Source organism: Lontra canadensis, unplaced genomic scaffold (assembly GCF_010015895.1).
Source record: "Lontra canadensis isolate GAN:19392208 unplaced genomic scaffold, GSC_riverotter_1.0 scaffold61, whole genome shotgun sequence".
Lineage (NCBI taxonomy): Eukaryota > Metazoa > Chordata > Mammalia > Carnivora > Mustelidae > Lontra > Lontra canadensis.
In genome coordinates this window covers 11141591-11165344 of record NW_022631055.1, presented here as the reverse complement: position 1 = coordinate 11165344, position 23754 = coordinate 11141591, and the positions used below count along the sequence as shown (strand labels likewise).

Sequence of the window (23754 nt, the reverse complement as noted above, 5' to 3'; positions counted from 1 at the left end):
TCTTGATTTTGAATGGTCAGAGATGGCTCTAGGGTCTGGGAAAAGGCATATGAACAAGACACAGGCTCTTTAAACAAGGAGATCACAACCTTGCAAGCAAGACAATGAAACCAACAGTATGCTATATATCATCAATAAGACCACAAAACATGAGAAGCCTGGGTGGCTCAGTTGGTTAAGCAGCTGCCTTTGGCTTAGGTCATGATTCCAGGGTCCTCGGATCAAGTCCTGCATCGGGCTCCTTGTTCAGCCTGCCTCCCCCTCTGCCTGCTCTGCCTGCCATTGCCCCTGGTTGTGTGCTCTCTCAATCTGATAAATAAATAAATAAAATCTTTTAAAACAACACAAAATATTTACATTTATATCTGTTTCATGTGGAAGACATTTACTTAAAATTTTTACTGAATATTGTAGGTTTTTCATCATTTGGTGGCTTTATGAAGATCCTTACTGTAATGTTCCTCCCTGGCCCAGTCCTGCCTAGGTACCGGCATTGGAGATCTTTGCCGGAGAGTCCGAGTTACACTGTCAAGCCTAGAAAAACACCAAGAACTCCATTCTCGCCAGTGGGCAAGATTTCCAATAAGCCCTAGTGCTCCAGAACTAGAATGTGGCATGCCTGGTTCCACCTGCCCTAGAGTCCGCCTTCCCTGGAAGCCCTGCCAAGCCGTGAAGCTAGCGCCTCTCCTGCAACAGAATGGGCTTCAATCTGGAGAGGTCTACCTTCTAGAAACCAAGACACTAGCCAGTAAAACTAAAGCCCGACATGCTGTTGTCACACTTGCCCATGGTGATAAGTATTAAGGAGAAAACTAATGCAGAAGAGAGGGAGGAAGTGCTTGGCGAGAGGGGAGGAGGTGTGTTTTACAGTTTAAAAGAAGGGGCTCAGGAAGGCTTCCCTGGTATCAAGTCAGGTCCTGAAGGAGGTAGATGAGCCATGCAGTCATCTGAGGGAAGAAAACTCTGGACAAAACAGGTAAATGGGAAGGCCCGGGGATGGTGTGTCTGAGACTGAGCAGTGCGGGGATAGGAGAGGTCACTGGGGAAGGGACATGAGGGGCAAGGGTAGGAGGTATGTATGTTTGGCAGGGCCCTTGGGATGACTTACATTGAAATGGCCTATTCTGATAGCAGTACACTGAGAAGAAGAAAAAAAACTGCCACAACAGATTTTATGGGAGGCAAGTCACTGTAGTAGAAAAGGCCTGGGTTTTGAGGTCAAAGGAAACAACATTTAAATTCCAGTTCTGCCGCATGCTAGATGGAGGTCCTCAGGTGACTGACTTAACCTTTCAGCCTTTTTTTATTTCCCAAAAGATTTTATTTATTTATTTATTCATTCATTCATTCGACAGAGAGAGATCACAAGTAGGCAGAGAGGAAGGCACAGAGAGAGAGGGAAGCAGGCTCCCTGCTGAGGAGAGAGCCCGATGCGGGGCTCAATCCCAGGACCCTGGGATCATGACCTGAGCAGAAGGCAGAGGCTCAACCCACTGAGCCACCCAGGCGCCCCAGCCTTTTTGTCCATAATGTGTAATTACTGTGTATCTTATTGGGCTGATGTGATGACCAAGGGAGAACATGTAAATAAAGGAAAATAGTAGTTACTCAATAAATGCTTCCTTCTTCACTATGAATAAGGAGAAATAAAACACATGTCATTTAAATCCACACACGCAGCCAGCCTTTGGGCTTCCAAAGCTGCAGTTTAAGCAAATACCACCATCTAAAGTCTGATGGATTTAAAATCCTGCTTGAGCAAAAACAAAAAATGTTTCATTTGGCAAGACTTGTTTCAGTTTAATTAAATTTAGAAACATATTTATAGACAAATATCCTGGAAGTTTTAAATAGTTTGTGTCACCCAGGTTTCTTTTTTATTTTCTCTCTTTCTTCTTCTTCTTCTTCTTTTTTTTTTTTAAGATTTTATTTATTTACCTGACAGACATAGATCACAAGTAGGCAGAGAGGCAGGCAGAGAGAGAGAGGAGGAAGCAGGCTCACTGCTGAGCAGAGAGCCCCATGTGGGGTTCGATCCCAGAACCTTAGAATCATGACCTGAGCCAAGGCAGAGGCTTTAACCCACTGAGCCACCCAGGCGCCCCCTTTCTTCTTCTTTTAAACAAAATCCAGAAGAGCCTCTCAGCAAAACTGGAGTATAATGCATCTGGCTGTAGAGAGCATACTATTGAAATGATTTATCTTTAAAATAGAACAATGTGTACCTTTGAAGAACTACAAGTTAACAAAGACCTTTGCCAATTCACATGTAAAAGTTGTTTTAAAAGCACAATCTGTCTTTATGCGTACATCTGATTATATCGAGATTTCTTAAAACTCTGACCTATTCTGGAAAATTCATAATAAAGCAAATTAGGCTAGAAGAATCCATGTAAAAATTTAAAGACAACCTCAAATCCCAGGGCTTTGGCAAATGAAATAATTGAAAAACATTGTTTTTTACCTTGGATCTGTACAAAGGTCCTGCCTATCGGTTCTGCCTGAAACTCTGAAGACACGGTATATCATACCCTAATGATTAGCCTCTGTCATTATACAAAGTAGAAGCTCCCATGGTCATCTCTCCTCTCCCAAATTCTCAAGCCTATAGCCTTCCCACCACAAATCCTATCACCCAGCCTTGCTGACTTCCATATGTGGGTGAAAATCTTGTAAGAATAATAGCTAGCATTTGGGGAGTGTTTATGTGGCAGGCATTGTTCTAAAGCACTGTATATGCTTAAATAATTCATTTCATCCTCCCAATACCTTGCGAGGCTGGCACTATGGTTAACCGCCCACTTAACAGATGAGGACAGTAAGGCACAGAGCTTGCAAGCTGCCTATCCAAGGTCACACACGAGCAAGTGGCAGAGCCAGGACTTGGGCCTGTGCTCTTGCTCTAACTAGCCTCTGCCACACTGCCTCTACATCCTTAATTCATAGTTTCCTGCCCTTTTCCTTTCCAATGACCTTTGTTCCCTTCCTCATACCCTCAACTTTTCTTCACCGGAAACTGCTCCACTTCTGAAATTGACATTCTATTCTCTGATCTCAAACTTTTCCCCCTCCTTCTCTCATTACTGGCACCACTCCTGTTCTTTGACCTCATTCCAAACGTTTAGTCCCCTGGTTCTTCTATTTTATTTCAGTTTCTCACTTCTCTCCTGGCCTCTCTTCCTTCCCTACCAACCTTGGGCCCTGAGTTTGGTCACAAAACAACTCTTGCTCCAAAGCCTGGGACTGTGTCACATCCTCTGCTTCTAACATACCCACTCAAGAAAATTTCACCTCCGTTTGCTTTTAGGTCATCCAGTGGAGGGTGCGGGAAGAGAGAGGAAAGGTAATGAGGGGTTTGTAGACATAATTTTAGCTACAGCAGATAACTTAAATTGGGTGATAAATATATGTGGGTTCTTTTTTTTTTTTTTTAAGATTTCATTTATGTATTTGATAGAGAGAGAATGTATGCATGAGACAGACAGCACGAGCAGGGGGAAGGGCAGAAGGAGAGGCAGACTCTCCACTGAGCAGGAAGCCCAATGCGGGGCTCGATCCCAGGACCCTGGGATCATGCCCTGAGCTGAACAAAAACACTTAACCAACTGAGCCACCCAGGCACCTGAGGGTTCATTCTATTATTTCTTCTACTTCACATGTTTGAAAATGCCCATAGAAAACATTTATTTTAAATCATCATCTTGATAGGTATGTACAGAGCAAGTAAAATGTTAATTGTAGAATCTAGGTGGTAGGAATATGGATGTTCACTGTAAAATAGTCTTCCAACTTTTCTGCATATTTGAAAATTCACGTAATAAAATGTTAGAAAAAAATGACTACTCTCACATCACTACAATGTAAATTCTGCTCCTATTTCTGGGCATCTGGAAGATGTGAGAGCAAAATAACCAATATGAACTCAAATCACCAAAGTCAGGTGGGCCCTGATAACACTTATGAATCTTTCTATCTGCCCTCGAGTATTTCCCTATGTCCCTGATTGTTCTCAGTCCTTTCCCTCATTCTCACTAAATAACTTGGTCTTGTGGAGTAATCTTCGTCAAGAAAACAGGATATCCGATGTAATCTCACTCTATGCCCCACAAATTTAGATAGTTGTCCTTCCTCGCCTTCCTGCCAGCCCAGCCCACCCACCATGTCCCCCCACCATGCTGCTCCCCCATCCTGCTCCCCCATGCCCACCCACCCACTTCTGAGCTTTTTCTTCGTTTCCCACTTCACCTCTCTCCTGGCTTCTTCCGCTCATCTCACAAACTCAAGGTATGTCTTTGCCATCCTAAAAATGCTTCTCTTAATACAATGCTCCCTTCAGCTTCATTCCTTCTGACACGCTGGACTGTGCAGACAGCTCTTCAAAGTCAAATACGGCACTTACTCATCTCCCCTTCATCTTCCAACACACTGCAGTCTGCCTTTCTTGCTAAGCACTCCACACAGCATCTGATACTGCAGACCACTCCCTCCTGTCACCACTCTACTCCCTGGCCCTCATGACTTGCTTCCCAGGGTCTCTTCACATACTTCCTTTATGTGCTCTCAGCTTTTGTAAAACCCCGTGTTCCAGCAGCAGTCCGCGGCTTGGCTGCAACACACATATGCCTGGGAGACTTCTTTCACTGTCACGAATTCAACCACCAAATACATACTGAGGATTCCCCAAATCCTTCTCTCCAACCCAGCCCCCTCCTCTGATGTAGCCTGGTGTTGCCACTGCCTGCTGGACTTCTTAATCCTTAACTCAAGTATCCTCAAAGTTCTAAAAATTAGCATGGTCCCAAATAGCTTTTGAATCATCCTAAAACTGCTCCTCCTCCCTGAGCTCTCTTTTCATTTATTTTATTTTTTATTTTTAAGTAGGCTCCACACCCAGCATGGGGCCCAACATAGGACTCAAGCATGACTGTGAGATCAAGACCTGAGCTGAGATCAAGAGTTGGACACTTAACCTGAGTGACTGAGCCATGCAGGTGCCCCACCCTGAGCTCTCTCATCTTTCACCCAGCCAATCTTGTCTTTCCCATTTCTGGACCCTGAATTCAAAAAATCTAACCAAAGATTTTATGTCCTAACATTATCTATATTCACTCTCTCCTCTCTTTGCTTATGACCAGTTCAGAGTCTCATGCTTTTCCCAAGAACCACTTCTGCTATCTCTTCTTAGCACCCCCAGCTTGCCTCCGACAAATCCGCCTTCCTCTCAGCAGAATGATCTGTTAACAACATGAACGTGCCCCCGCTCCTATTATCAGCCCGAAGGGTTTCACGCCACCTTCAGGGGGCGGAATAAAGTCGTTAACTAAACAAAAAAGCCGTCCATGATCAGGATGATCAGAACCCTCCAGCTTGTTCTCCAAAGGACTGGTCTTCAGTGGAGGTGGTGCTCTGTCTTTGAGATACTCTGTCTTTGTTCTCCCTGTCTCCCAGCTTGGGAAACCTTCCTTGCCCATTTCCATTTGGTGTAACTATTCCTTCATCTCTCTGAAGACTCAGCATAAACGATTCTTCTCTCAGAAGTTGTTCCTGATCCCACAGCCTAAATTAGATTTTGCTGTAACCTTACCATGTGTCTCGTAACTGTGCTTAGTACATGTCATTATAATATGCTATTTCCTTTTCTTTCCCAATAGGTCATGAGGTTCTCTGAGGGATGGGGCAGTGGCCTATTTATCTTGATGTCCTTCAGCCCATTGCCTGGCATGTGGTAACTGCTCAATAAATTTTTTTTAAAAGATTTTAGTTATTTATTTGACAGACAGAGATCACAAGTAGGGAGGCAGACAGGCAGAGAGAGAGGAGGAAGCAGGCTCCTCGCTAAGCAGAGAGCCCGATGCAGGGCTTGATACCAGGACTCTGAGATCATGACCTGAGCCAAAGGCAGAGGCTTAACCCACTGAGCCACCCAGGCACCCCTAAATTTTTGTTTTTTAAATAAATGACTTTTTATACAGAAAATGTTTTTCTTAAGTATTAAAGTTGCAAGAGTGACTAATCCAGAATCCCAAAGTTAGTCAAGTTCTTAATATCAGCCGACACATTTCTGTACTTAATAACAACGTGACAACTTGAAAAACACCTCCTCCCCTCCAAAGTATTCAAGTGCTGTTCTACAGTAGCTTAAATTGTAGCCTGAATGTGAGCTCAGAACAAATCGCTCAGAATAACTGAGGGAAGTTTTTCTCTTACAAGGCTCTGAGGGTGAAAATATGGGGGTGGACATGAAAAATGGTAGGAAGGAAACCTAATAAGTAGCCTGTCTATAAACCCAAGTGGTTTAGTCATCTGATAATCACATCTACTTATCTTCATTTAAAATGCAACTGTGAGATGGGAGGCGGGGAATACAGAAATGTAATGTGCAGGAACTGACAGTGCCATGTGGACAAAGAAAAAACAGTCAAACAAACAGATTGTGGGAGACGTAACAAACCCTTAGCCACAGGATCATATTAAAGTCTAAGGGTTTAAAACACATGGTCCTTGAAATCAGAGGACAGCTAGTTATTATGAATTATAGTAAGAATATGATTTAAAGTAGCATTGTGTTCACTGGAAAATATATATTTGCATGATAGCAGGGAGTCTCTAAGTCACTGGTAACTGAAAAAACATTTTCCCGGTAATGTAACGTTTTGGAAAAAACACAGTACAATTCTTTGTTGGATGTATTGGTGAAATTTTTCTCTTACTTTTGGTGGAGCTGGTCAATCTGTAAATATTACCGAGTAGCACCTATCTATGTTCTCATATTCATGCTAAGTATAAACTACACGGTGACATAGCTTGTCTAAATCTAAATTTTTAACTTCTTACATAAACAAGGCACATGAATGATGAATGATTATTAGAGGTTATTTTTGTGTGTGATAACTTACGTGTGAATGTTTTATTATATTTTTCTTAAAGTGATCAATAGGACTTTTTAAATTTAAAAATATTATTTATCTTAGCATAAATCAATTCTTCCTCATTCTAAAAAAATGAGAAAACAGAATTAAGCAAGAATGAAATCAGAGTTATAATATATCTTGGCATATTTCATATTTAGGCATTTTTCTATACATATATAATAAAATGGGATAATAATATAATACTGCTGTCTACTTTATCAACTAACAATGCATCATATTTCTATAGCACTAAATATTCTTTTATTTAAAATGGCTGTATAGTAAATCATTATCTGATTATATACACTTGCTTAAACTATCCCTTACTCTACATTTAAGTTGATGCCAACTTTTCTTCATTGTAAACTATGCCATGCAAGTAATCTTTCTGGGGCAATTGAAATGTTCTAAATGTTAATAGACTGATAGTAAATATCTGTCAAAACCCATCACACTCTATACTTAAGATCTGCATTTTATTTACTTATTTTTATTTTTTTTTAAAGTAAACTCCATGCCCAATGTGGAGCCCAACATTGGGCTTGAACTCACGACCCTGAGATCAAGACCCAAGCTAAAATCAAGAGTCGGACACCAAGCCAACTGAGCTACGCAACTGACCAGATTTTTTAAAATATCGCTTGTGTTTTTTAGGTCTACCAACTCTACCTCTTTCCCATTGTGTCCTTTGTTCCTTTTCCCCCACTGATATTTATCCTTTACTTACTAACTAGGAAAAGCTTGTTTTTCACATGTTTCAAACACTTACCTAAGCTTTTCAACTATCTTTTAAAAATTCTGGTTAGGAAATTTTTTTTTAAAAGATTTTATTTATTTATTTGACAGACGGAGATCACAAGTAGGCAGAGAGGCAGGCAGAGAGATAGGAGGAAGCAGGTTCCCTGCTGAGCAGAGAGCCCAATGTGGGGCTTGATCCCAAGACTCTGGGATCATGACCCAAGCCCAAGGCAGAGGCTTCAACCCACTGAGCCAGCCAGGCACCCCTGGTTAGCAAATTTTTGATGGTAAGAACATTTGGTATCCAAAGTAAAACACCCTTCCCACACAAGACACTATAAATACTTAATACAAATATTCTCTGACACCCACTGATGATCGTGGGGCTACCTTGCCTCAGACACTGCTATGCACATAAAGGTCCTACCTTGGTGAGCAATCCCTTCACCGTTGGTTTGCCCTCAGGCTGCAAAAAAAGAGGGCTGGCAGCTTGTACTCGAAGAACATTCTGTAACACTTTAATCCATTCTTCCAATATATTGGGAGAATCTGCAGTCAGATAGTATGTATGTTTTTCAGTGGTCAACTAAAATGGGATGAGAAAGAGATAGGAACGGAAACTCTGAAGATTTAGGATTATTAGCATTTCCCTGTCTAGTCTAAAAACATCATTAATTACCATAGAAACAAACGTGCTATACCTTGAATCCTAGTTGCTAAATAAATGATTCCATACATAATTTAGAGTAGTTTCACCACTTTGTGAGAATTACAATAATTAACTTGGTATTGAAATAATTTTTTCACTTCCATTTACTTTAACATTTTTCAGAGTATTAAGCCTTTGAGTCATGGTTTTTTATTTCATTTAATCATTACCATTTCTTTTTCTCCCTTAAGTGTGCTACAGGTTCCTGGCTGTTGAAGTGAGCAGCAGCATGACTGGAGGTTGTAATAAGATATTTTTTAGCAAATAAAGAGTTATTTGTTATAGAAGTGAAGAAATCAATTATAAATAAAACAAGAAGTGTTTAGAAGAAGAGTAATGCTTATAACATATAAGATATTACGAACTCACAATTTTTCAGTCTTAAATTAACCACATTTCAAAATTTCCAAATATTTCAGAAGCTTGTAGCTGATTCTTTTTTTTTCTTTTTAAAGATTTTATTTATTTATTTATTTTAGAGGTAGAGAGAGAAAAGGAGAGACAGAAAGAGAGAGTATACATGGAGGGGAGAGGCAAAGGGAGAAGAGAATCTTAAATCGACTGAAAGCTGAGCTCGGACCCTGATGTGGGGCTCAATCCCAGGACCCTGAGATCATGACCTGAGCCAAAACTAAGATTTGGCTGCTTAAACTGACTGTGCCACCCAGATTCTTATCTGCCATGCTTCAAGATGAAATTTTTCCCGATTCTCCCTTCTACATTTTTGGGCAGTTCTCAGGTTATTATCTCCAGAAAACACTGAAAATGAGCCTTATTCCACTCTCCAAAGGAGCAAGATAAGAATATAATCTTTATTGAAGGTATTTCAGAAATAAAGTATCTGAATTTCAATCACATTTATCAAACTATCTCAAGAGTGTATGTTTTACATTGAGTAGGCTTCTAGCAAGACTGGCCTTATCGTGTGGGTTAATGGCCAGCAGCTATGTCTAGGGTGTGACCAATATTTTTCCCACTTAGGTGTTATAGCAGCTGAAGTTCATAGAAGAAATGCCATTTTTTGGTTCTATATCAAAATGCAAGCTCTCCTGAAGTTAGCAGACCATCAAACTAATAATATTGGGAATTAATTTCTCATATAAGCCTTCCCTAAAGTAGCTAGACAGTTTGAGAGCTGAGAGTAGCTGCGAGATCAAGTATAGGGAAAGAAGCATGTAGGGATAAAGGGCAAAGGAAGTGCTGTGGACAGGTACTCAGCATAAACCCAGCTGATGTTATATTTTTAACTGAGAAGGTCTAGGGTTTCACATGTTTTTTGAGGCACCACACTTAACAAAACAAAGAAACACCGAATCATCCAATCTCCTCTCTGTTAGCTTGGATCATTAAGAACTGAGTTTTGCATGATACAAAAAAGAAAAAGTAAAAAAAAAAAAAAAAGGTTAAAAAAAAGTACCTGAACTGTTTGTTTGTTATCTCCTCTTAAGATACCGCAGGATGCACTAAGTTCAATATGGCCCTGGGGTTTTCTAATTACATCACTCTGTAGGAAAGGAAGAAAACCGAAGGAAGAGTGATTGATTACCTGTAACAGTAGTAGTAAGAAATGCTTTGTATCATTAATTGCATTACAGGGAAGAAAATCAACCAGGAGTTTGATTTCTAGTTTGAGGAAGTCAGTTCTAAAAAGCAAGCGCTTCCCACTCACCGGAGATTTATAGTAAAGTAATTCACCACCTTTAAGAACAAACCACCTCCTCTTCCAAGTCTTGACTTTACCACTCATTTTTAATAAGTAGCCCGATTTTTCCAGTGGTTCCTAATTAAAAAGAAATTTTAAAAATTTAAGTTTCCCTTTGGAGCCTCAAACTAACAAGATTCATTAATATTTTCTTTAAAAAAAAACAAACTGGTTCAGTGTTTACGTTTTTCCCGTTATCACTGGATGATGAGCAGGTTTTAGGGAGCTTCTGCTCTGGCTGGGAGTATTCTGTGTCTGTAGAGTAAGCATCTGGGGGAATGGCATAATCACTTTCAGAAGCCACTGAAGACAGAGACACACCTAGATGAATAAAGAAATAAATTAAGTCAATATTTAATAATCAGGTGGCCCAAATGCTAGCTGTGAGTTCTCCTAAGGAATACAGCTATTCCAAAATCATAAGCCTTCCTAGACTAGATTTATTCTCATACCTTTGCCTAAAGAACTTTTAAAGCAGAAAACAGAACTAAAGGATTATGATGTAAACCTTCAAGGAAGTCACAGGAGCATGAACACGTTGGTATGATTATAAGCACAGCGAATTTTACATAAACTGTGTGACATATATACATATATAAGATATATGCAAGGATACTAATGTATCTTTTATTAAGGATTAAAAATGTGTGTTCACATATTTACATTGTATGTATTACATATATAGGCAAGCAAATGCTTGATTTCAATTTATCAAGGTTTGTACAAACACATTTTATTTTTTAGAAAGATTTTATTTATTTATTTTGACAGAGAGAGAGCACAAGGCGGGGAGCAGGAGAGGGAGAAGCAGGCTTCCTATAAGCAGGGAGCCTATGTGGGGCTCAATCCCAGGACCCCAGGATCACGACCAGAGCTCAAGGCAGATGCTTAACTGACTGACAACCAGGCACCCCTACAATTACATTTTAAACCACTTAGTTTTTGTAATCACTTTTTAAAAAATATTTTATTTATTTATTTGACAGATAGAGGTCACAAGTAGGCAGAGAGGCAGGCAGAAAGAGAGCGAGGAGGAAGCAGGCTCCCTGCTGAGCAGAGAGCCTGATGTGGGGCTCTATCCCAGGACCCACTGAGCCACCCAGGCGCCCCTGTAATCACTTTTAAAGTAATTCACATCCAAAAGAAGTATTAGTATCAGTATCAACATCAGTAGTATTTTTCATATAAGTTAAATACTACCAGTTTATAAAAATTTTTAAAATCTTTCTGTAAAAGAAAAGCAATAAGACTTAAAGATATAAACAAACTATTTCATCAGTAGTATTTTTCATGTAAGTTAAATACTACCAGTTTATAAAAATTTTTAAAATCTTTTTGTAAAAGAAAAGCAATAAGACTTAAAGATATAAACAAACTATTTCATTTGCCAGCAGTTACAAAGTAAAATTCAAGGGAATATTGGCACAATAATTCACTTGCTTTTTTTTAGAAAATGACTTGCAGGTTGCAAGCCACATTTGCAGGGTCCCTACAATTGGAGATTTTCAATATAATAAAATCAAGGACTTCCATCATTATTCATTGCAGTATCTGACAATTTTTTAAAGTGTTTATTAACATTTAAGGGACTTGTTAAGACGTCACTATATCATTATTATTGTTTATTTGACTAAGACAAGTAACAGTCATGACAATAATAATATCTTTATTTTTCATAGAACAATAGAAATTTAGATTTATAAGGGACCTCAGAGATCATCTTGATTAATGCCTTCATTCTCTAAGGAGACTAAGGTCCAGAGATTAAATCAAAACATTTGTTCAAAGTCAAACAGCCAGGCAGGAACAACGGTGGAGTGCAAATCTCAGGCGGCCAGCCCCAGGGCCAGTATGCTAGGCACTCCCCTAGGTGCTAGGGACAGAGCAGACGACAAAACAGAAAAATTTCTGCCTTCATTGGACATAGATTCTCGTCAGAGACAGAATAGAGACAGACAAAAAATTGGCAGTAAGTGCTAGGAAAAGATATAACATAGAGCAGACTAGAGGGAATTAAAAGTAGTTGGAGAAGAGCAATGGATTGCAATTTGAATGGTATGCTCAGGGTGGATCTCACTGAGAGCGCAGTGTTTGAGTGAAGCACTGTAGCAGGTGCCAGAGTTAGCCTGATAGTCATTTGGGGGGAAGAATAACAGACAGAGGAAACAATCAGTGTGAAGGTCCTGAAATCAAAGCATGCTGGCACATTTCAGGTATAGCAAGAGGGTCGGTGTGGCTTGAGCTGAGCAAGGAAGGAGAAAGGATATGAGATTGAAGACATAAGAGTCACGTATCACCTTATAACCGTTATGAGTCTTTGCAGTATTTTGAGCAATAGTGTGATGTAACCTGATACTGGCTTTTGGGGGTCAAGGTAGGAGTAAAGAGGCTGGTGGAAGCCCAAAATACTAAGCCTATCAAAGTTGAGCAGCTCCAGAAGTTGAGGGTTTGAGAATTACCTAGGAGTTCCATGGAACATGGTTTGAAAACCAACAGAGCACACTGCATTAAAGGCTTTCATAAAATACAGGTGTCATTTAGTGTGATTATGTCTGTCACCTCTACCTATACCAAAACTTTCTTCAAAATTCACTAAAACTCTTAGACATGCCCAAAGTAAAGTTTTCATTTCCATCCTAGTATCACATTAACCACCAAGTTTTTAGGTATATTTTCTCCCACTTAGCATAACAAATTGAGCAGAAATAAGTCCATCCCATAAATTATCCAAAATGCCACACACTAACTATAAAAGAGAAACCTTGTTTTGGCCAGTTATTGCACTCTATTCCCATAATAAATTGACTGCTCTCGTAGAGATAAGGTTAAAATAAAAAGATCATATGGCTTGGGTGGAATCACAGAAAGAATTAAGAAGAGAATTAGGACTAAAATATAAGCATCTTAGTCCTGGCTAATTCTCTTCTCACTTCAGGTAAAAGCAAGTACTTCGATTTTTTAAAAAGTCCTATTATGGAGATAAAATTCCTATTAAATATCCTGAATTACATGGAGTTGTCTTGTATGCCTGAGACTTTCCCTCACCGCGTTTCATGGCTCTGGGGCTGCCTGGTCCACTCCGGTTGCGTGCGTCTGACTCTGAAGTCCGGGAGCTGGATCTGGAGCTATCTTCTTCCTCGGACCCAGAGGAGTCATCCAGGAATGGGCTGCTGCTTATTTGCGTTGCCTTCTAAAGAAAAGGACGACAGCCTAGATGTGTCCATCTCTAAAGTCACCTCTCTTTTTAGATACGAAATGTTTTAGCAGAAGACATGGAATAAGATTTTTTTTTTTAATACAAGAATATATTTTGGCATTATAGAAGTCATGTTGTTAAATCCCAAATTCTCATTAGCAAGGCATTTGTCAAATACAAAAAATTCCTGAAAACATAATGCTGTTAATACTTAACAATACTTATTTTAATTAAGTACTTCAAGCAAGGGAAGGGAACCCTGGCAGTGACAGAAAAATCTTTCCAAATTAGGAATCTTCGCTACATCATTAATAGTGATATTTCCTTTAAACAATTAATCACCAGGGCGGGGAGGGCTGTGGAAAAGCACATGGGGTATAATAAAAATGGGCCCAGACCTCTAATACTCTGAGAAACGTAAATATCTTCCCTAGATCTTTCCATTTCTTCTCTTTTTATGATATATTAGTGTGAACGTCTACAACTCCCTATAAAGGGAAAGTCAGAGTAAAATGTCAAGAATGGAATCTGGAGCTTGAATAAACAGTTTTCCCGGTCCACCATGAAGAGAGCCACATGCTCAGCAGTATCAGTAATGACTTACCCCCTTCAAAGTTGTATACACTGGAGTTGTCATATTCTTGTATATTAGAGAGGTATAGAGTCCTGATGTGGTATAGGACAGCAGAGCAACAGAATCTGAAACAGGAAACAAAGTTATTTAAAACAACAACAACAACACCTTCTCTCTAGCACTTAGGTCTATTTCTTACGGATGCGAGCTAGCAAAATTTCCAGTTAAAGAGAAGTTGGATGAACACGCATGACGGTTCTATGGTCTGCCATAAGAAAGATGCACTCTCGTCCATGGCTCATTATTGCCTCACATGTGCTATTTCCCCAACTAGACTGTAAGTTCTTTGAGAGTAAGGATCATAGCTTTTATTTCTTTGGCAGGCATCTCCAGCTCGGCTGAGCAGAAATAGCATAAGCACCTGCTAATTCAGCGACCACTATCCTATGAAGATATTCTCCGATTCCTCATAATCCTAATAGTGATAAGGTGTTAAAACACCAGCATGTTTAAGACTTTATCAGGTGAACCTCATGCTGAAAGCTTAAAATATAATTTCCCCAATGGTAAGAACAGGAGATCACTTTGAAGAAACAGAACATCAATGATTGCCTCTAAGATTTGGTTTAGTGTTGGAGAGGGAGGGGGTTAGGGGAAGGAACCGCTGGAAAATTTCTCTTTTTATTCCAGATGCTGTTCACTATTGTTTGGTTTTACTTCGTATAATGGGAATGCATCTGCTTCTTCAAAAATTTTTTTGAAGAAAGAAAGAAGGGATGTGTTTTAAACTCTGAAAAAAAGGACATAGAGACTGATATTTTTGCAGTTTTAAACAGCTGAAACTCCACAGCTTCTTTGCTTTATCCCTTTTAGGTAAAAACAAAAAGAGTTGAACATAGATGGTTGTGCCCTATATTGGGTAACAGTGAATCTCAACTTTTGATGTAAATTGGCAACCTTAGAAATCATTTTCTAAAAGTTTTGCATAATTCTATTTACTCCAATGAGCTTAGACGTTTAGGAAGTTGTTGGCTAGTGAAATGGCAATACAACATCACTTATTTTTTGAAACAAGTTTTACTGTAGTAAGAAACACATAACATAAAATTTATCACCTTAACCATTTCTAAGTGTGCAGTTAAGTTAGTGTTAATTATATGTACACTGTTATGAATCAGGTCTCCAGAACTCTTTTATCTTGCAAACCTGAAACTCTATACCCGATCCTCTCCCCACCTCCACCCAGCCCCTAGTCACCAGTATTCCACTTTGTTTCTATGCATGCAAAATCACTTACTTTTATTAACATTCTCCATATTGAAGGCCTCAGACATTCGAATACCTGATTTGGCTACAGCATAAATTCTGCTCTCCTAATGTGAAAGAGAGATTTAAACTGGATGTTTAAAGCAGAGAAATGATTACTTTCAATACAAATGTTCTTCATTTAATATACACCAGAGCAGAGCATTATTATAAAACTATCATCAGTGCCAACTCAAATATGCCACCGTAGAAAGCACTGCAGACATTTTCCATCCATTAGTCATTCCATTATTTATCTTTGTTCCCTAGTTTTTGCTTGGTATTTTACGTTCTTTTGAAGAGATAGGAGAAAAGTAAGAGAAAATTTATAATCACTGAGTGCTCATAAACACCATCTTTAGTATCCTACCATTCTAGGATTAATCCTAGACAGGATTAAAGAGGGAAAAAAAAAAGCCTAAGACCTTGAATGGCTGTAATATGAGGTTAGAAACCATTCACAATCATTGACTACACATAAATAATACCTTTAATATCCTACTCTTCTAGAATATGGTGAAAGAAAGGAGAAAAATCTGGAAGTCCGAAATCACAGAATAGCATTAAGTGCTATCATCTCCTTATTTCAATGTACATTTCAGTGAAGTAGAAGGAAAAACGGAGGCCAAATAAAAAATGAATTTGAGAATAGCAATGGAATTTATAATATTTTCTTACTTCTTTTCTCTTCTTTGAAAGAAATCTCTGAAATGGGCACTGGAAAGGTTATTAGCCCTGCCCTCTGTAAGAAAAGGGATTCCAGGTAGTTCTTAACACATAATCATCATGTCCTGAATTCTCTACTGCATCTAACCTGGACGTGGTCGCCTGGATAGGGCATAGCAGGTGGCTAAGGCAGTCCTCTTCAGGACTGTGCCAGCCAGTGGCCTGCTAGGTAACAGGCACGGGATCCCCGCTGTCTGAGACATTTTCATTTGAAGAGCGGCTGAGTGAATGAATCAGATGCGGTTTCTTTGCAAACGGGGTTGTGAGATACGCACACAGAGACAAACGGCAGAGCCAGCGGAACAGAAAGGGATGTAAACACAGGAGTAAGCAGGAGACGAGAGGTAGCTGAAAGCACGACGGAGTGGAGGAGAGGAGTTAGCAGTAGTGAGACAAGCAGAGTCACTGCAGACGGGAGAGGTCAGGCTAAGCCACGGGTCCAGGGACACTGGGTGTCACCTGTTCTAAGGAGTTGACAATTAGAGGTGCTGCTGAATCCTCACTTTTTCCCACTATGGTGACTACTGTATTTTGAAAGATATTCCAATTCTGTAAGGATGGGCTATGCCTTCAAATAACCGCTTAAAAATCCTTAAAATGAACCCTCATAAATTGAGGTAACTGGAATACATCTCTTTTCCTTGAAACCTGAAAATACCTAACAAATACCAAAATAAAACCTCAAACTTGGCCAGTCTGCTAGTTGGCTTTTGAAAAGCAATACTACTTTTTCAGGACTGAATAGCTTCAGAAGACAAATTGAAGAGAGAAAGGCAAAAGAGTAGGAAAATGGTTTGCCAAATAAAACGAACTTAAAAAACCTAACCTAAATCTCTGAAAATCTCAACATAATAAAAGAAGCAAAAATTTCAAATCCTCACTGCCTAAAGGATAACACAATTGAAATTCCAGCGATTCACATGCCAATAATGTCTACTTTTTTGTGTGCTATCCAGAGTTTAATAATGAACTGCAGACGGTTTCATGTAGGCCCCAGAAAGAAATGTTCTTTTGAAAGTAAGTAAGAGCAGATACATCTTAAGGTCTGAATTTACAGTAGGAAAACATGGCTACCTTAATTTTCTTAAAATCACATTGGTCACAAAATAAATAATAACAACGGAATGTGATCCCCAAACCCTCAAAATCCTGCAACCCTAATGCTTCTCTGGAGGCCCAAATTTAAACTACGTCAATATGTGAAGGAGAAGTTAAATCTGCAAGACAGATAATTTCAGTTTGTTTCAAAGATAAGAATAACTTTTAAAATCTGGTAATAAAGATATTCCTATAAAGAATCACACAATGGTGGTTTACCCATTGTATTAATGGTCAGTGTTTTCAATGGAAGAAATTTCAATTTATTCTAGATACACAGGAAGATACTTTTGGTTAAAGCAATGGATTTATAAGCTCATGAAGAGAAAAGTTAGATTTCTCTTAAAGTTAATCAAGTAATAATTAAGTTCAAAAACTGATGACCAACAAGAGTTAAGTATCCTAGTTCCGAATTCGCCCAAAGTCTTACACAGGTAGGAGGAACCCTTCTTCCACACCCTTGATGTTTCCTTCCATGGGGAGGGAACTCCAGTAACATTCCGGACCCTCTCCAACCCATTCATTTCTCCCTCCAAAGGAGGAGGAATGGCTTAACGTGACTGGCAAGCCTAGAAGGAGAAAGTGGATAGGAACCTGTCTCTCTCCTTTCTCTGGCGAAGTAATAGCTCAGGAAATGCCACTTGTTCTTTCTCTGGGCTGCAAGCTACTTCGGAGAGATGACCCTCTCCTGAGGAAGCCTCTGGAGGTCTAGGGCTACCTGGGACTGGGCTTATAAATCTAGAGAATTCCAAGTTCAGTATTGGAAAGCTCATCTGCCCTGATTTCTCTAAAATCAGTTTTCTCAGTAATAAAGGTAATATTTTGATCTCCCACATGTCTTCACCTTTTCTTATTTCTCCATTGACGCACAACTCAGTGGGAAAAGAGGAGGGGAAACGGTATTCTGAAAACTGAGATGTTTCAGAACAATCTGGATCGTTAAAAAAACAGGAAAAGAAGTAAAGTAAAACCTGAAAATGGGTGTTAGTTAAAAACCAGCGTGCACGCATCGCACACAGAAATCTCATTTACCCAAGAGGGAAAGCGGTGCAGGGGCGGGGTGGGCGGTTTGCCACACGCCGGCTTCTTGGCCAAGTCACTGGGTTCCTGGTCGTCAGAGCACGGGGATTCCAGGGAGTCATGGGAAAACAATGCATCATCACAACTGGTGTCCATATTCTCTAAAATTTCTGTACTGTCATCATCAACCAGATCAAGGTCTGTTTCCTGAGGTCTGAGCGGTCGGATCATGCTTATGGCATTCCTGTTGGTACCAAACATCCTGTCGGAACTTAACTGTGGTTGGCTTAAGTGCCTTTTGGCGAGGGCCACACTTATGCTGAACACGTTAGGAATCCGTAACTTTGGGGGCGGCAGGTTTGACGAAGGCACTAATTGCATACCTTTTCCAGGCAGTGGGTTAGGATGCTTGGGAGTCAACGCTGGGGTCAAAATAGGGCTGGGGGTGTTGGCCTCACTGGATGACGATGAATAATCCAGTCTCTGAGACTGAAATTTTTTATTCAGTTCATCTGACGAACTGTCCTGCTCCTTTTTACTTGATTCAGAATTTCCCTTCACAAGAGGACAGTTCTGAGCTTTCCACTGGGCCTCCTGTTGCCAAGAATACAGCTTCTTGTGTTCTGGTCTCTTTATGCCAAAAGTCTCTTCTTCGAATATAGAACTGCTGTCATCGGACGCTGTCAGGTACGCCTCGCTACCCATTCTGCTACAGTGGACCCCTTCCTCTGATGTGTGACTGGAAAGGGTGGACGTGTATCTGCACTTGGACCTTCCTTTGCTCCCGTCTTCCTCATCAGAACTCCAGTCGCTCCCTGGGGCTCCAGAATTCTGGGATGTGCCACCATCTGTTGCAAAGCCCGTTCTTGTTTTCCGATTCTGTTCCAGGACACAGGGGGTTTGATGCAACATTCTCTGACCCCGGTTGTTTTCTTGAATTTGGTTCTCGCCTGACTTTTCTGTAATTTCCATTTCTAGAAAAGCATATGTCATATCAGCATGTTGTCTTTGATAATATAACCTTTCTGTACAGTTAGCTTTATGAAGCTACATTGTAAAAACTGGAATTTTCATATGACTAAAGTTAATTTACATGATCTTTTTTTTAGTTTTCTTGTTTAAACCCAACTTTGAAAACTGTAAGCTTTAAGGTAAAATATGAGCCCTAACACTTCAATATAAGAGTACTGAAATTAAACTGCTTTTTACAAAGAAACACGTTGGGGAAAAAGGATACTGACAACGGTTTAAAATGAAAGAAGCAAAATGTGAAACAGGGCAACTCTGACTATCAAAGAAAGCAGCCACCAAAGCATACCACTAATTCTATTTTAAAGCAAAGCAAAGGATGACACTCTTTCAACTAAATTTTAAAATTATCATAAGAAAATTTAAACATAATAAATATAAAGCTATAGTTTAAAAAAATAAAAAACAAACTTTGTTCCCAAGCTTCAATACATGGAATATGCAAAGCCATGAAAAAACATAAACACAGAAAAGCCTTCCTGACTCTACTTTGAGTTTATTCATAACTCCAAATGTGTTTTTATAACAAGAATAATGCTCTTTAACAATGTCTTTCGACGGGGCTTATTTTTGTTTTCAATATAATTAACAGAAGGAACCACTGGCTTCATAAACACCAAACTAAACATTTGTACAATTTATAAAGAGCACAAGAGAAACTTTTAAAACATAGACATGACTTTCATAACAAGGAACTAGAGGTTGAACAAATAAACTTGATGATTGTCTTAAAAGATTTTATTTATTTATTTGACAGAGATCACAAGTAGGCAGAGAGGCAGGCAGAGAGAGAGAGGGGAAAGCAGGCTCCCTGCTGAGCAGAGAGCCCAATGCGGGGCTCGATCCCAGGACCCTGGGATCATGACCTGTGGCCAAGGCAGAGGCTCAACCCACTGAGCCACCCAGGCACCCCAAACCTGATGATTTGATATCAGGCAAATTGTTAAATTTGCAAGTGGGCAACAGCTTCAGGCCAGCCAACCTCGGGTATACCAAGCTATACTCAACTGACTATTTGAAAGTGGAAGGAAAATTAACATGACTGCTCAGAAAAGAAAAAAAAATTGCAGGCAACAGCATAAAAGCAAGTAGCAAAGGAGAATTCTGCTTGGAAACATTATGTAGTTTTCAGGATTTCATGACCAAGTACAGAGCCGGCTTTTAGGGCTATAGTTTTTCTCCTTTGGAGGAAGGAAGCGGGAGCTGAAAACACAGACGATGCACATTCAAGGCTTTCTAAATATTTGGGCAAAGTCACACTACAGGTGGCAAAGCCAGCAGCTGCACAACAGAGCAAAATTTAAAGGGGCTTTACGAATAAAAGAAGGGTAGAAATCTGCACACAGGTCCAGGACTTAAACATCTATGCAAATGTTTTCCTCTTTGAAGCAAAACGGAAAAGGGAAAATCAAAGCAAATATTTTCCTCTTTGAAGCAAAATGGGGAAGGGAAAATCAAAGCACTTACTAAATTGTCTCCTGGTGTTCTTTTTCTTTATAAGTTTGCTATGCCAGATTTAACTTCATATTTAATATCAGGTAATTTTTAAATATTTTAAGTAAATAATAGAAAGTTCATAGTTCTAATGTGAAACTCAGCTAAAACAAGTACCTTGTAGGTACAACAGTGAACTTTTTAATTTTAAATATCACTGCTACCTATGGCAGGAGAAAGTATCAAGAGGGGAAAATCAGTCTCTTCCATGCATCTTTGTCAAAGACGCCAAAAAAACCCCACACAAGATAACTAGTTATACAAATTAAAGGCTGGATTGTTCTTTAAAAATATTTTCATACAACATCAACTTGTCAAGAAAAATAAAACACAATGAAATTTAAGTTATATTTGGATGAATCCTAGCAAATTATTTTTCCTTTTTAAAAAAAAGTCAAAGTAAATTTCTCCAGTCCATAAATACCTTCTACGTCTTTTCCCTCTGTGAACTCGTGTTCTTTAGATGATATCTTGCTCATTTCCTCAGATTTTACTACTTGAGGAGGACTCCTTGCTCGGGATAAAAAGCACCCAAAGGTCAAACTGCTTAGGCGCTGGCCTTCTGAAAGCTTTGGTGTAGAGAGAGTAGATGACTTCTTCCCTTGAACTTCTACAAGATCATTAATCAAAATCAAGATCTGAATTTTTTAAGACAGTTTATTAAACACAGAACCAAAGCATATAAAAGTCTGGACAAATCACTCCTTATACCAGAAAAAAGCCTAGTCTAGTAACAAGGACCCCTCAATGTCTAGTATCACACGCTAATGTTTAAATCTATTTTTATATTTTGAATGTTCTAAACATTTTTTAACTGTAGAGAGAACCTCTAATCCCTTTAAAAGTAGTTCTTAAACAGAAACAAAACCACAGACAAAAAAAACAGACTGTAGACAAGGAGAGGGTTAGAGCATCTTGCAAAATCATGGTAAAATTTGATTGGGCAGTAATGCTACTAATGGTGAGGGAAGAGGGACTGAGGTCCTCGTTGCCAGGACAACCAAAGAAATTCAGATCATCAGTTGGGGCAAATATCACATGGCCATTGTACTAACTTTTGCTATCTTAGTTTCCAGTTTGCTTTTCCCAAAAGAGCAGATGTAGGGGCTTGATCTATGATGACCACAATATGGAGGGCCCTCATCACTTCTTTAGAGGAAAAAAGGGGGGAGGGGACAGTTTCTAGATAGAGAATTTAGATAGCTCGAGGAGTAATTAATCACGAGTTAATCCATCTTCTAGAAGTTGTAACCTCCCTGCTTGCGAGATTAAAAGCATGGGCACCCGGGTGGTGCAGTCGGTAAGTGTCCAACTCTTATTTTGGCTCAGTCATGATCTGAGTCCTGGGATTGAGCCCCACATCAGGCAGACTTAAGGAATCTGCTTAAGGGGCACCTGGGTGGCTCAGTGGGTTAAGCCTCTGTCTTCAGCTCAGGTCATGATCTCAGGGTCCTGGGATCAAGCCCCGCATTGGGCTCTCTGCTCAGCAGGGAGTCTGCTTCTCCTTCTCTCTCTCTCTCTGCCTGCCTCTCTGCACACTTGTGATCTCTCTCTGTCACATAAATAAATAAAACCTTAAAAAAAAGCAATCTGCTTAAGATTCTCACCTCCCTCTCCTTTTGCCCGCCCCCACTCTCTTTCTCTTCCTAAAATAAATAAATAAAATCTTTAAAAGCATAGAGATCCTAGTGACAGTAAGAAAAGTTTCTTAATTTCTTTAATTTTAAAAATTAATTAAATTTTTAATTAACTCTGGAAGAACACCAAAGGGGTAAATTAAATAGCAGCTGAGAACTGACTGGAGCATAAGAAAAATATCTTTTAAAAAAATTGAAAAAAAGAAAAATATATTTTATAGTGTATTCTTTTAGGTATATCTTTTATTATTTTCATGTTGACTATGTCTCACAGAACTAATCCACAGTATTTTAATAACCACAGACATGCACATACATTTTTAAGGTACTATATTATATCTACTTAATTGTATCTATTCTTCTCCAGTCCAAGTTGAGACTCCTAGGATTCACACCCATTCATCTACAAGACCTAACAGACTGCCAATGAAGACTAGAATTGCAAACTAAGAATATCAGATAAAATAACAGCCTTTTCAGAGCTAGGCTTAGTACATTCAATCCATGTCTATGGTTTCATAGGTAAACATGGAATTCTAGATCAACCACATGGACACCAATTTCCCATCATATAGTTGGAGGAAGTGTGTGATATAAGAACTACCTATGTTGGTCTTCATCCATGGTTCTGGGCTTCTAAAACCTTTGGAATTTCCTAAGTGGTAAGAGCAATACAAGTTATCTTTCGTATTCATAACAAACCCTTTCAACCACATCTGAGCTTATGTTGATGAGGTGATTTTTGGAATGCCACTAGACAGCCTCAGGATGGGAGCTGGTTGCCAGGGGAACCAACCATGTGATTAGAAGACTGGAACTTTCAGCCTCAACCTCTATGACCCCCTACCTCTGACCTCAGGGGAGGGGAGGGTTGAAAACTGACTTAACCACCAATGGCCAATGATTTAGTCAGTCAAGCCTACACAATGAAGTCTCCATAAAAACCCGAAAGGATGGACTTCCAGGTTGGTGAATGCGTGGAGGTACTGGGAGGATGGTGTGCTTGGAGAGAACATGGAAGCTCTGTGCCCCTTCTCCATACCTCACACCCTCTGCATCTCATCAATCTTGGTTGTTCCTGAGTTTTATTTTTTGTAATAAACCAGTAATCTAGTAAGTAAACTGTTTGCCTGAGTTCTGTGAGCTGCTTAGCAAAATATCAAACCTGGGGAGGGTCATGGGAACCTTTGGTTTATAGCCAGTGGGCCAGAAGCAGGGTTGAGAACTGATACTTACAATTGTGTTTGAAGTGGTGTATGAAGTGGTGGGGTGGGTAGTTTCATGGGATCAAACCTGTAACCTGTGGGATCTGATGCTAACTTTAAGTAGATAATGTCAGAATTGGGTTAAATTTAAAGGAAAGCCAGTCGGTGTCCTCTGGGAATTGGAGAACTGCTTTGTGTGGAAAAACTCACACACAGGGGAACCTGGGTGGCTCAGTGGGTTAAGCCTCTGCCTTCGGCTCAGGTCATGATCTCAGGGTCCTGGGATCGAGCCCCACTTTGGGATCTCTGCTCAGCAGGGAGCCTGCTTCCCCCCCCAGCCGCCTGCCTCTCTGCCTATTTGTGATCTCTGTCTGTCAAAAAAAAACCAAAAACAAAAACAAAAAAAACTC

General features: G+C 39.6%; 1 protein-coding gene and 1 long non-coding RNA gene across 5 annotated transcripts in view; one reads left to right on the top strand and one right to left on the bottom strand.

Moving 5' to 3' along the window:
* The window catches only part of PLEKHH2 (pleckstrin homology, MyTH4 and FERM domain containing H2), a 110743-nt gene that overhangs the window by 44054 nt on the left and 42935 nt on the right, over positions 1–23754 (bottom strand). For 3 of the 4 annotated variants that reach the window (XR_004385059.1, XM_032877954.1, XM_032877956.1), the window contains exons 7-15: positions 20927–21112; positions 17992–18953; positions 15128–15203; positions 13861–13955; positions 13106–13250; positions 10245–10381; positions 10028–10138; positions 9776–9862; positions 8077–8235 (exon numbers count right to left, since the gene is read on the bottom strand). Coding sequence is in view for 3 of the 4 variants with exons in the window: in XM_032877954.1 (XP_032733845.1) it covers positions 8077–8235; positions 9776–9862; positions 10028–10138; positions 10245–10381; positions 13106–13250; positions 13861–13955; positions 15128–15203; positions 17992–18953; positions 20927–21112 (1958 nt within the window). In the remaining variant the exon portion in view is untranslated. The remainder of the gene's footprint in view (positions 1–8076; positions 8236–9775; positions 9863–10027; positions 10139–10244; positions 10382–13105; positions 13251–13860; positions 13956–15127; positions 15204–17991; positions 18954–20926; positions 21113–23754) is intronic. The other variant, XM_032877955.1, reaches the window with a different exon arrangement.
* On the top strand, positions 10324–23585 carry LOC116879575. The gene is made up of 3 exons (XR_004385060.1): positions 10324–10406; positions 18178–18181; positions 23561–23585. It is a non-coding gene; the product is annotated as an uncharacterized LOC116879575 (long non-coding RNA).